The sequence below is a fragment of the Cnephaeus nilssonii genome (genome assembly GCF_951640355.1).
Source record: "Cnephaeus nilssonii genome assembly, chromosome: 16".
Lineage (NCBI taxonomy): Eukaryota > Metazoa > Chordata > Mammalia > Chiroptera > Vespertilionidae > Cnephaeus > Cnephaeus nilssonii.
In genome coordinates, this window is record NC_137087.1 from 18,935,122 (window position 1) to 18,948,950 (window position 13,829).

General features: G+C 36.4%; 1 protein-coding gene across 3 annotated transcripts in view; it reads left to right on the top strand.

Moving 5' to 3' along the window:
• The window catches only part of MICU1 (mitochondrial calcium uptake 1), a 179,158-nt gene that overhangs the window by 59,399 nt on the left and 105,930 nt on the right, over window positions 1–13,829 (top strand). For 2 of the 3 annotated variants that reach the window (XM_079793295.1, XM_079793296.1), the window contains exons 4-5: window positions 1,712–1,874; window positions 4,136–4,179. In XM_079793295.1, the coding sequence (XP_079649421.1) occupies window positions 1,712–1,874; window positions 4,136–4,179 (207 nt within the window). Of the gene's footprint in view, window positions 1–1,711; window positions 1,875–4,135; window positions 4,180–4,756; window positions 4,919–13,829 lie in introns of all 3 variants that reach the window. The other variant, XM_079793297.1, reaches the window with a different exon arrangement.

Here is a 13,829-nt window from a genome sequence, read left to right on the forward strand (position 1 = left end):
AAAGCACATCTGGTAGTGGAATTAAAACCATCGTTAAACAGCTGCTGTCAGTGACCTCAAAGTGGCCATCTAGCCAGGACTGACAGTTATAGTAATGGCTGTGTAAATATGGCAAATTAAAAACATTAACAGTGTTTTTCTTAATATTATGTCTTGCTTTTTAGACATTGAACTGATGGGATTTTAGATCGTATCGCCTTGACACATTTTCTAACCAATTATTTATAAGATACTATTTATTGTTAACTATCTCAACATATAAAATTAGGTCTGAGAGAAATCTCTTTACCAAAGTACTATGTATTTGGTATTTTGATGGAAAAGATTTCTCTCATACCAGAATTTGTAAAAGAATGCTATGCAGAAGATTTTGTATGTCCCATGCACAGAATGGGGATTGGGATCCCAGACAAGGAAATGAGTTTTCATGTTAACATTCTGATCTTTTGTGATTCTGTTCCTTTTCAAATATTTGCTTGTGCTCTTCTGCTCTTTTCTAAATATGCTATAAATAGAGGACCACTGGCAGTTTGCTTAATTTTATAGAAAAAGTAGAAGTCTTATTGTTTGAGACCTGTTAATAATTGAGTTTCCATGGTATGTAACTTTACTATTTTTTGATGCTATCATTTTATGTACTTTGTATTTGAAAGACTATTAGCTGTTCAAACCTATGAAGTCCCAAGTCTGTTTTTTTTTAGGATTCAGGAAATTTTATAGAACTAAAAACGGGAAATCTATTCCTTTTTAAAGACTTGGTAATTAAGAACCTGTAGGCTACCATATATATGGAATTATACCCTGTTACTGAGATATATGGCATTATACCCTGTTACTGAGGCATATCTCAGTAACAGGGTATAATGCCATATATATGGTAGCCTACAGGTTCTTAATTACCAAGGTTCTTGTATGGTAGCCTACAGGTTCTAATGCCATATATATGGTAGCCTATATGCTATATATATGGTAGCCAAGGTTCTTAATTACCAAGGTTCTTAATTACCATATATAATGCCATATATATGGTAGCCTACAGTTCCTTAATTACCAAGGTTCTTGTATGGTAGCCTACAGGTTCTAATGCCATATATATGGTAGCCTATATGCCATATATATGGTAGCCAAGGTTCTTGTATGGTAGCCTACAGGGTATAATGCCATATATATGGTAGCCTACAGGTTCTTAATTACCAGGTTCTTGTATGACATTTTGCTAGCGTTCAATGATTTAAAAAAATAAGAAAATTCTTCAAAAATTTCTAAACAGACATTACACAAGTATTGCCTCAAATGAAGTATGAAAGGTATATTGGAAGAAAGTGGTTCAAAAGTTTTTGAAATTCAAGTTTATTTCTAACATTTTAAAAATCTAGTAATATGCCGAAACCAGTTTGGTTCAGTGGATAGAGCGTAGGTCTGCGGACTGGAAGGTCCCAGGTTCGATTCCGGTCAAGGGCATGTACATTGGTTGCGGGCACATCCCCAGTAGGGGGTGTGCAGGAGGCAACTGGTCGATGTTTCTCTCTCATCGATGTTTCTAGCTCTCTATCCCTCTCCCTTCCTCTCTGTAAAAAATCAATAAAATATATATTTTTAAAAATCTAGTAATAGAAAAAAGTGATATAATTTAAAGTTCCCTAAAAATAAGATATAAAATGTATGAAAATGAAAACTGCTTAATAATAACACCCTGGATTTCTAATTTTAGGTAATGGAATATGAGAATAGGATTAGAGCATATTCTACACCAGACAAAATCTTCCGATATTTTGCCACCTTGAAAGTAATCAGTGAGCATGGTGAATCTGAAGTGTTTATGACTCCACAAGATTTTGTGCGATCCATAACACCCAATGAAAAACAACCAGAACGTAAGTTGTTAATGTGAAAAATGAGATTGTGATATTTCTTTTTGTTATATGCTACTTTGTTTCTTTCTGTGTATTGCCTAAACTTTATAGGTCCATGCAATAATTATATCTATGTAGCTACTATATGTCTGGCATCATGCTAGGCTTTGGGAGTACAGAAGAGGAGCCTACAGTCTAATGTGGCAATCCTCAGCCAGGTTAAAGGATTGAGGAAAGTGTACTCCTCCGGCTGAGGTTCATTGCCTATAATGAGAATGTTCCTGAAGGCAATGCATTACAATGTGACTGCTATCAAGTTGCTCGTTAGTGAGGGAGATAGAGACAGTAATGAGAAATTTCAAGAATGTAGTGATCTGTTAAAGAAGGATGGTGCTGTGGCAATATAACAAGGAGCACTTAGTTAAATCTAAAAGGTGGGAGAATGATTTCTAGAGAATGCATCTGAGTTTGGATAAAAGCCTATCTAAGCATTGTACTTACTTCACAGAGACATTAAATCAACTATCTTAAATATGCTCAACGAGTAGTGGAAAGGATGTCTCATATAGAGGTAACAGCCTGAACAAACAAGGTGTGATGAAAGAAAATAAGTGGCTTAACACTTTAAGTTAAATGTAACAATTTACAAATATATTTGGGAAACATGGTGGGGAAAATGAGAGTTGAGAGCTCTAAGAATTCCACTGATGCAACCATTAAGCTGCCAAAATGGACAGAAGTAACTATAGTGGACCTCTGGAATCTAATAAAAAACGTACAGCAACCAGGGAGTGCTTAATGAAGAAAGAGGCTGCTAAATTTTGGTAAAAAAGTGTTGTGGCCTTTTGCTCCCTGAGGGACCAGTGCAAAGGCTTGCCCTTTCTTTCACTCACCTCAAGCTGGAGTGGTGTTTCCCACTTGTCATCCACTGAAAAAATTTAATACATATACTACCTGCAGCTCCCAGGCTAAGAGAGGGCAGATGGGCAAGCAGCAGGCAGACTATGAAAAGATAATGAAGCATGTTCGTTGTGACTGTGATATCTTTTTGAACATCTGCGAGGTTTCAGATTAGATTTGTTTTTAAATGTTTCCTGACTTATCCTTTCTTTTGCAGTCAGTGGTTCATTTTGTTATGGTGGGTGTCTAGAAAGTGAAGCACATCTATAATAATAAAAGCGTAATATGCTAATTAGATCAGCCGTCCTTCTGGACGAAACTGCGGGGGGCCAAGGCAGAGGTGGCCGCTGTGGCGGGTGGGTGGGCAGAGGCAGCCACTGTAGCAGTGGGGCCGAGCCCCTTGCATGAATTTCGTGCATCGGGCCTCTAGTTTTAGATAAAGAGAATGTATAACCAAATGTGTGGAAGCAGAAGTACAAAAAGTTTCCTCTGGGAGGGATGATAATCAAATCATTGTTGTACTCTGGGCATAGGGAGATAAGACCTTAGCTAGAATGAATGCGGTAAGAACTGAAAGAAAAGAACTAAGTAATTATGCAAGAAAAAGTAAGCATAATTGGGAACCGATTTCTCCCCTCTAAAAACTTCCACAGCACCCTCTTATTGAGCTAATTGTATGTTCCCTTGTAATGTTATTATATGCATATGTCTTTCTAAATTTTTTTTATTCATTTGTTAATAGACATTTATTGATCAAGCACTATTCCTGAGATAAAGAAGTAGGCAAAGACAAAAAAATACCTGCCCTCAAGGGCACTTAATATATTTACTTATATCTTTCACAGTGCTTAGAACTCAACATTAGGTATTCCCAGGGTAAATATTTATTATTTAACCCAATTTTAAAAGGTAATATTAAGATGGTCTGTTTGTATCTGCTTATATGTGTTACACAAATTCCTTTTGATATTAAACTGACCTTTCTTTAATTTGATCCAAAAAAAGTATTATGTATTCAGATTAATCTAATGTCCCTCAGTTTATTTAGAGGTAATTAGTTCTTTGATGTAATGAAAAGAGCATCACCCTGGGAAGAGTCCTGGATTCTAGTTTGGCTCTGCTGTTGAATAGGTTTGCACATGAACCTTTACCCTCTTTATCCTCTCAGACCCTCACTTCTCATATGTAAAGTAAAACGTTGGTATCTTATAGCAGTTACACTTTGAGTCTGAAAGTGGGACAAAATTTTCATTCTTGTTACCTTGGAATAATATTGTAGCTAAACCATCTAGTACATTTAATTGAATGATTGGAAACAAAACGGAGAGCTGTCATTTCATGTTTCATTTGAGTTGATTGAATTGTTTTTTTCTCTTTCACAGACTTGGGCCTGGATCAATATATAATAAAACGCTTTGATGGAAAGGTGAGAAAACTATGGCATGTGTATATCCTGTTTACTAAGAATATTTTAAAGTTCCTCCAGTATTATTTGTGAGGGATTTCTGAATACATGCTTATCTTATCAAAAAAGAGTGTTGCTTAGGTTGGGAGGCCTGTAAGTGCCTTCAGATGCTTCTACAGGAAGAGCCAAGCAGAAGTTTCTTCTATCTTTATCCACACAAGGTAACACCCGTGGACTGCCTGCTGTTTATATTAAGGCCTAATTCAGTGTATATTGAGATTTGAGCTTTAGTTCAAAAGCCACAAAAGTTAAGCCCCCAATATTGCATTTGTTTTAGAAACACCTATCTGATTTGACCTTCCTCAAACTATGATAGTATATAGCAGTAATATTAAGAAAATTAGGGAAGTCCTTCCTAGTGCTTTTATAATAGTTATGAAGACCCCAAATTTACATATGTTTGCATTATACTTACTTTCAATTCTTTATTTTATGCCTGGAATAAATCATTTATAATAAATCATTCTTTAGTATAGAAAATGAAACTTTTAATTTTATTATCTCAAAGCAGTTAGTTAAACATGTTTTTCCCTTTCAGGCTGAATTCTCCAAAAAGAGAAAGAACGTATTACACAGGGTCAGAAAGAAAAGTAAAAGGTCAATTTTAAAGAGGAGGAAGAAAGAAGAAAGAGCCAGGAGTGGTTCTACAAAGCCTAAAGTGAAGGAAATCAGGAGGAAAATCATGCAGTGGCTGGAAAAGGCAGGATCACAAAAGAGGGTCTAGATGGGTAGAGGTCAGGGTTAGTAGCAACTGATCTTGCAGGAAGGTGTCCATCCTGCTTCATTATGTAAACTCCACATACTGGTAAGGTGAAGATATAAGTGCTAAGGTCTTTTGTACAAGTGGAAATGATGAGTGGCTGACTTAAGAATTGAGAGATCTCAGCCAAGGCTTCCAGCCTAAAAATTACCTTTCTTATTCAGGTGGCACAGTGCCTCCATCTGTATCTTCTTTTTAAAGTCACATAATCTAAGAGAAACAGTGATTTTAAAAAAGAAAAGGCATTGAACTTTTTGTTAGGAGACCTAGGTTCAGAGTCTAGCTCTGCTTTGTGACAGCCACATCTTCCCTCTGATCCTTGGTGTCTGTTTTATGTATGACAAAGTACTATATCCATGTTAGCGATTATTTGCAGACACTGATGTCATGGTCTGATTTCAGAGTCTCTGGCAAGTTGGGCCCCTGGCTTTTCTGTTTTTGTGTCACTGAGAGTCCAACATATGCATGGCACACAGGAGGTGACCTGTAAATGTTTGATGACTTGGGAAAAATCAACTGGTCAATGCATATTTCTTGGAGGTATGACTCACTAAGTCAGTGATATCTTAAAGCAAAATCAATTTAACAAATCACTGTTTTGGTCACTGAAAGAATCCAGAGTAGTATGAGAATTCAATTCTCTGTTGTATATACGTAAACCTGAAAACATGCAAAGAGTTGAATATGTGCAACTTGAACAGTAAATTTATGAATTATCTTTTATTTCAGATGAAGCTAAGAAAGTAGCTTTGGTACTGTTTTCAAGTCTTAATTATAATGAAGAGTGCAAAATTTATTGTTTAATCACTTTAGAGGTTTTTCCAGGGATTTTTGCCATGCATAAAAGCCTTTGCTTAATAACTATAAGGGTTCGACACTTATTTAACTATCAGTCTTCTTATTTATTTTCCTTAGCATCTTCATGACTCTTTTGTTGTCTCAATCAGGAAATCTTAATTCTTAAGTAGCAGTTTCTAGAGTATATAAATCCTAAAACAATAATTGAATTTTTGAAAAAACAACAACAACACACAAACAGATTTGTGTGGTAGTTTTAGTAAATTTCATACATGATAGCCAGAAATTTAGTAGAAATCTAACATTCTAGAGCCATGGTCGGCAAACTGCGGCTCGCGAGCCACATGCGGCTCTTTGGCCCCTTGAGTGTGGCTCTTCCACAAAATACCACGGCCTGGGCGAGTCTATTTTGAAGAAGTGGCGTTAGAAGAAGTTTAAGTTTAAAAAATTGGGCTCTCAAAAGAAATTTCAATCGTTGTACTGTTGATATTTGGCTCTGTTGACTAGTGAGTTTGCCGACCACTGTCCTAGAGGAATTTCCTTTTAAACTTGCTTTGATTTTTAAATGGATCATTTTCTCTTTTTTTATTTTTTAACTTGGAAGATAAACTAGTTATGAACTGCTTAGAGAAAGAATATTAACTCTCATTCTCTTATTCCCCTTTGTTTTAACTTTTGACCAGTAAGAAGCACTAGCTTCTAATTGAATTGCACTTTAGCCTTTTTGTCATTGAAAGCAGGCAAATGTAGAAATAGTATTATTTTCCTGGGGTCTCTTCTCATTTATACTTGCATTTCGTACAGTCTCCAAAAGCAAAGTAGAAAAGAATAGTCCAACTGATGTGGACAAATAATTGGAGAGTTATTTCTTTAATACCTGTCCTCTTTTCTCCTATTCTGTTTGACGAGAAGTAAATAGAATTCCCTTAAGATGTAAATAAAACATTCTGGTTTCAACTGATAGCCATTGAAAGTGAATTTGATAAAGTGGCTTTTGAATTTTGGGGAGGATTATTTTCCAGAGCCCATCGCTACCTTATGTTAATGTACCCTTACTCTAAGGATACTGGCAATTTCCTTTGTACAAAAGTCATGAAATACATTATTATTGGCAGTTGCATCATTTATGCTTTTCAAAACTATCTACTAACACAGGCTATGTATAAAGAAGCTATAGTCAATGGCCTTTAGTTTTAAGAATATATTTTGTAGACAAGTGATATTTTTAAAATATTCAGACTAGATTTAAAAGGTTAAAAATCTCAAACCTGGAAAGAGTTCATATTTTATTAAAGGATATTTTAAAATTATTATAAATAGCATATCAACACCATTATGCAGATGGCATACTATAAAATATGGTCTGGCTTTTGTTTTGTTTAGATTTAAAAAAAAAACAAAAAACCCTTCTCCCCCAGCAATGCACAATGTTCGTACATTTTACTTTTGTTAATGCAGTTATTTCATGAATTTTGAATTATTTCTTTAATGATAACTATTTTTTCTGGGTTTAATTTTTATCATCTAATAATTGGCCTGTGAAACAAAGTATATTTCTAAATGGAGCCTTTATATTATGTAATTGTCAAATATTTCTCTCATTTAATCATTTAGTAGCCGTCTTTTATTCGTGTGGTTTATACCCTCCCTTTTCCAGGTTCTCTTACCTCTCCTTTTTTTCCTCAGCATACCAAATATGGAAATTATGTTTTGTATTTTCTATTTCTATTGCATGTAAAAGACAACTCTCCATATCAGATACCACGATGGTTTGTTGTTGTTGTTGTTTTAAGTTACAGTAGGAAACTTCACCATCTAGGAAAAATGGTTTCTTTAGCTAAGAATACCAATATTCCAGGGTTTTACTGTAATCCTCTCATCTAAAAACATTAAAGTTTACCCTCTTTTCAGGTAACAAGTAATTGCTCATTGAAACTAATTGCCCATTATCATTCCACCTTGTATTTCTTTTTCAGAAAGTATATTTTTTATTCTTTCCTCCTTATCAAGTTCCCTTTTTACCTCAGCTCTCCTGAACATTCCAGAAATGATGCCTCCAGATTGAGATTATTTAATATTTGTAATTACAGCCTCCTTAGAATCTCTCTAATTTGGAAGAATTAACTAGTGTTTTATTTTTATCTTCTTTGTGATATATACTAAATTATTTGTTCACATGGAACAGGAAAACTCTTTACATCAAATTAAAATAAAAATTGTCCACATTTAGGTAAAAGAAATAAAAGTATGGTTAAAGGCTACAAAGGGAAATACTGATTATAGTGTTTATAACAGAAAAGATAATCAGCAGAAAAAAAGATGGGAGCCATAGTTAAAAATCAAAGTTTTAATATAACTGAATGCTTTTAATTGCTTACTAGGTAAAGGTTATTTTTGAAATGTTAATAAATGAACTTTAAAATGCTGTTCCCTTTAGGGGTAAGTCTTGATTCCCGGAGGGGAGTGTGGGCACACATTTTCCTCTTAGTTTGTTATTCAAGTTGTGATTATTTGCTTCATATCACAGATAAAATATGAGTCTGGAATAAGGTAAAGTATAGTATTACTTACTCCTTGACACATATAGTAAGTTATATAAGGGATTTCCTGTCTTCTAAGAGTGAAAACTAGTGCAGATCAAGAAAATGTAAATTAGGAGAGAGTAGACTGAAATTCTCATGAGACAAAATTCGATAAATCTTTACATTTATTTGAACTGCTGCTCAACTTTATATAGGAGGTTATGATGTTCTTATGAATTCTGAAGTGTTAATTAGCTCTCTCTCTCTCTCTCCTTTAGCTTACAGAGACTTTAAATCAGTCAACTCTAAATTCTAGATGAATTGATATATTTTTTCTGGTTTTCCTATTGCTCATTCTGGATATCTAGGCAGAATTTTATTGTTTTTGCTCCCATTTTTTCATTTGCCCATTAATCCCATTCTACTTATGTTCTCTTTCTTTTATAATAGGGACATTCTTGCTTTAAAAAAAACTGTAACAGATTTCAAGAGAATGGATAAAGTACTTCAGTTCCTTGAAGACTGAAGTTCTCCACAATTATTTCATAGTCACGTATTATTTTAGGGGTAATGATTTACCCAGGTGGTCGGCAAACTGCGGCTCGCGAGCCACATGCGGCTCTTTGGCCCCTTGAGTGTGGCTCTTCCACAAAATACCACGGCCTGGGCGAGTCTATTTTGAAGAAGTGGTGTTAGAAGAAGTTTAAGTTTAAAAAATTTGGCTCTCAAAAGAAATTTCAATCGTTGTACTGTTGATATTTGGCTCTGTTGAATAATGAGTTTGCCGACCACTGATTTAGCCTTTTTAAAAAACACCATTAACCTCTTCACTCATTGCTGTCAGTGTTTTATTTTGCCAGTTTAAAGTAATCTCTAAATGACAAATGCTTGACTCTATTTGTCTCTTGAGGTGATTATTACCAATAATAATATGAAAAAGAATAGTTATGGCTTTTTGAATGCTTAGTATGTGCCATGCACTGTTCTAAGTGCTTACATGTAATAACTCGTTTAATCTACACAACTATTCTTTTAGGTAGCTTACTATTTTTATTATCATTTTACAAATAAAAAAAGTACAGAAAAGTTAAAAAAAAGTAACTTAACCTTTTTTTAAAAAAAATAAGATCATACAGCTAGTAAGTGGTAGAGCCAGAATTTCAAACTAGTAGTCTGGCTCCAAAATTCACAATCTTAAGCACTATGCTATGCCATCTTTCATACATCTAAGCTATTTGTTTATATAATCTATTCGTAAATAGAAATTTCTCTTGTCAGATAATCACTTTACTACCTTAATGCTGTTTGGGCAAAAAATAAAACTTATTCTTTTACCTTCTTTTTGCTAAGACTGCTAAAATTAATTTTTCTGCTGTGATAAAGTACAGTTGGAACCCATAATTACTCTGAAAAATCACATAATGTTTCATTTTAATGAAAGAAAATAAGAGGTATACAATTTTTTAAAATAAATCTTTATTGTTCAGATTATTACAATTGTTTCTCCTTTTTCTCCCCCATATCTCCCCATCACCCGGTTCCCTCCCCCCGTTGTCCTTATCCATAGGTGTATGATTTTTGTTCAGTCTCTTCCCATACCCCCCACACAGAAACCCCTTTCCCCCTGAGAATTATTAATCCACTCCCATTCTATGCCTCTGATTCTATTATGTTCACCAGTTTATTCTGTTCCTCAGATTTTTAATTAACTTAATTTTTAGAATCACTTGTTGATAGATATGTATTTGTTGTTCATAATTTTTATCTTTACTTTTTTCTTCTTTTTCCTCTTTTTAAAGAATACCTTTCAGCATTTCATATAATACTGGTTTGGTGGTGGTGAACTCCTTTAGCTTTTTCTTATCTGTGAAGCTCTTTATCTGCCCTTCAATTCTGAATGATAACTTTGCTGGGTAGAGTAGTCTTGGTTGTAGGTTCTTGCTATTCATCACTTTGAATATTTCTTGCCATTCCCGTCTGGCCTGCATAGTTTCTGTTGAGAAATCAGTTGACAGTCGTATGGGTGCTCCCTTGTAGGTAACTAACTGTTTTTCTCTTGCTGCTTGTAAGATTCTCTCCTTGTCTTTTGCCCTTGGCATTTTAATTATGATGTGTCTTGGTGTGGTCCTCTTTGGATTCCTCTTGTTTGGGGTTCTGTGTGCTTCCTGAACCTGTAAGTCTATTTCTTTCACCAGGTGGGGGAAGTTTTCTGTCATTATTTCTTCAAATAGGTTTTCAGTATCTTGCTCTCTCTCTTCTGGCACCCCAAAAATTCGGATATTGGTACGCTTAAAGCCATCCCGGAGGCTCCTTATGCTATCCTCACACTTTTGGATTCTTCTTTCTTTCTGCTTCTCTGGTTGGGTGTTTTTTTCTTCCTCATATTCCAGATCTTTGGTTTGACTCTTCGGGTGCGGTGGTCTACTTTGTATATTCTTTATTTCAGACAGTGTATGCATAATTTCTGACTGGTCCTTTTCCATTTTTTTGGTATTCTCATTTAGGTCCTTGAAGGTCTCTTCAAGTTTCTCAGCAGTTTTTAGAAGATTCTTGAGTAACCTTTTAAATATGGTTCTGAACACTGTGTCGTCCATTAGTTTGCTTTCATCTATCTCTCCTACTTGTGACATACTTCGATGTCTCCACATTTTGGCTGCCTCCCTGTGTTAATGGAGTGGCTTTGTGTGGTCGGTGACCTATAGGGGCCAGTAGCTCAGCTTCCCCAATCACCCTAGGTGGTCGCTCTTGGTACTCCCCTTTGTGGGCTGAGTGGAAAGTCTTGGTGTAGTTCAAAGCCCTGATTGCTGTTGGTACACTGGGAGGAATTGACCTCCGGTCCAATTGGTTGTGAAGGCCTGCTGTGTCTATAACAGAAGAATTGCTGTGCTGGAGACACAGTAGGGCTTTGGTGCTCACTGAGTCTGCCTCTTGAATGTGTCCCTTATGAGAGTGGTTGAAATCTGGTGTCGTCCACACCGACAGAAAAGTCACTCTCACTCTCCGACCGATGGCCGAGAGTCCCGTAGGCGTCTGGGTCCCCCGTGTGTCCCCAGAAACTGGAGTTCAGAGTGGTTGGGATTGTTGGTATCACTGGCGGGAGTTGATCTCCAAGCCAGTTGGCTGTGAGGATCAGCAGTGTCTCCGCTGGGAGAGCTTCTGTGCTCAGCTTGGATGGGGCGGCGTCTCAGGGTGGCGCAGACAAGCTTTGGTTTCCCGTCTGCTCCGCCCTAAGAGGTGCGGTTTCTCCGTGCCCGAATTAATGGCTGCGTGCCTCTGAGAGAAGGTAGCTTTCGAGCCTCTCCTGCTGCCTAAGAGACCAGTTTCTCCCCAGCTGGGGCTGGATTTCAGTGCAGACCAGAGGTTTTGTTTTTCTCCCGAATGAGAAATCCAGTCACTGGGAGGGCTGTGCTCAGCTTGGATGGGGCGGAGTCTCAGGGTGGCGCAGACAAACTTGGTTTCCGACCCCGCTGCCCTAAGAGGGCAGGTTTCTCCGTGCCCTAATCAATGGCTGAGTGCCTCTGAGAGAAGGCAGCTTTCGAGCCTCGCCCGCTGCCAAACAGACCAGGTGGATTTCAGTGCAGTCGGGAGGTTTTGTTTTTCTCCCAAACGAGAAAGCTAGCCACGCAGCGTCTGCTGCCCTCCCTCTCCGCATGCTGCGAGCAAGCCTGCCGCGTATTCAGCCGCCCGCCCTTTCCGAGCTCACGGATCTCCGCACCTCCACAGCTCCCGAGGCTCAGCGTCTCCCTCTCTGTTTTTCTCTAGTTGTAGGTTTTCCACTCTGCCAGTTTTCCGGTGGTTCTGGACGGTGTGCGCTCTGTTTTCCAGTTGTAGTTTCAAAATTGTTGTGGCAGGCAACAATTAGGTGTTTACCTTATGCCGCCATCTTGGTTTCTCTCGAGGTATACAATTTTTAATAGCTAAATGTAGAAATCAGAATTTCAACTTTACTGTTATTCTGTTATTTGCTCCATTATTTTCTCATATGCCACAAACACCAATTGGCATTTTGAAAAATGCTTTTCGTTCTTTTTTAATTTTTATTTTTTTTATTACTAAAGCCATCTCTCTTAAGTAACACTGTCATATGTATTTGAAAAATTGGGTCTAAGCTCATTGTAATCAAGATGGTAGAGAGAATAATGATTTAGCTAAGAGCTAAACTATTTGCTCTTTCAAATATTGATTAGTTGTGTGTCAGATGTAGCACCATTTGAATGGTGCTACTCATTAGAGTCGGTGTTTAGACAAGCAGAAGTTTAGAAAGTAATTACATTAACAGTAAATGCAGAAACTGACTCAGCATTTCAAGAAATCCTTTGAAACCTGCTGCAATTTTCTATTTTATTTTTAGTCTCAGATTTTTTCCTCTTCCTCTTTATCATTCAAGGTCTTTAAATTATTTTAAAACAGTTTCTCATTTTTCTCTCTTCTTACAAATTAGCAATTTTAGTTCTTTTGTACACACCACAGCCCTAAGAAAATCTGGCTTTAGTGTCTGAAATATTTTTTAAGGGATTTCCATTTTGAGAATCTCAGTATTTACTAAATGTAAATGGTTGAGAGATGTTACAGTATGCTGAATTGAGGATGAAAAAATACATTATGGAATGCTGAACTCAGTGGATAGTAAATAGCACAGGGTGAAAACAGTGTGACTTTGGATATGGACCATCCTGTGTTCAAATATGGACTCTGCCATATAATTGATGGGTTACCTTCGGCAGGAGACCATTTACTACTCACCCTCTCTCAGTGCCAGTTACCTTCTCACTGAAATCAGGACAATGAGTAAAGTACCTGGCTCTACAAATTATAGCTACTTTGCACGACTTTGAGCATTTTATTCAATCTATGAATGGAATTGGCTATTATATATATTTATATTTATTTATATATATATAAAATCTTCTTTCTTGGTTTGTATGAAATGCTGCAGAATAGCATACCCTGTGCATAATTACTCTCTCCGTGGTTCTTTCCTTCCCAGTTAGATCGGGTATAAAAAATCTACTTGTGCTATCTCTGTAATGACCAGTTGGCTGGGATTAAGTAGTTAGTCCATGAACTGAAGAGAGACCTCTAGTTTGATTTCTCATATCTGAACTGTCCTGTGTTTACAGTGATTCATCTCACCCCCTGTCATACCAAACCTAGCCTTAAGCTTGTAAATTGCTAAAAGCCAATGTTTTTTTAGTCAAGAATTTTTTTCATGCTACTAAGCTTGGTTTAAGAAGTATGATAAGTTTAGGTCAAATTTTATTTCACAGCCAGTGAAGTTTATGTATTGAAAAAAAAATCTTAAAAATTATTTGATATTTGAAGATATTTTAGAGTGGTACTCAGCTAAATTAGCAAACATAAACTGCTTCATCAAATCTTCAAGGTGGCATGTGAATAGTACTTTATTTAATGCAACATAATTTGCAGGAGATCTGAACTGATCCTTAGGGTAATTACTAATTCTCTGAACTTACTTGAGTTTGATTGCCTATATGTTAATATGAATGGTAAAGCAACGAATTTGCCATGAA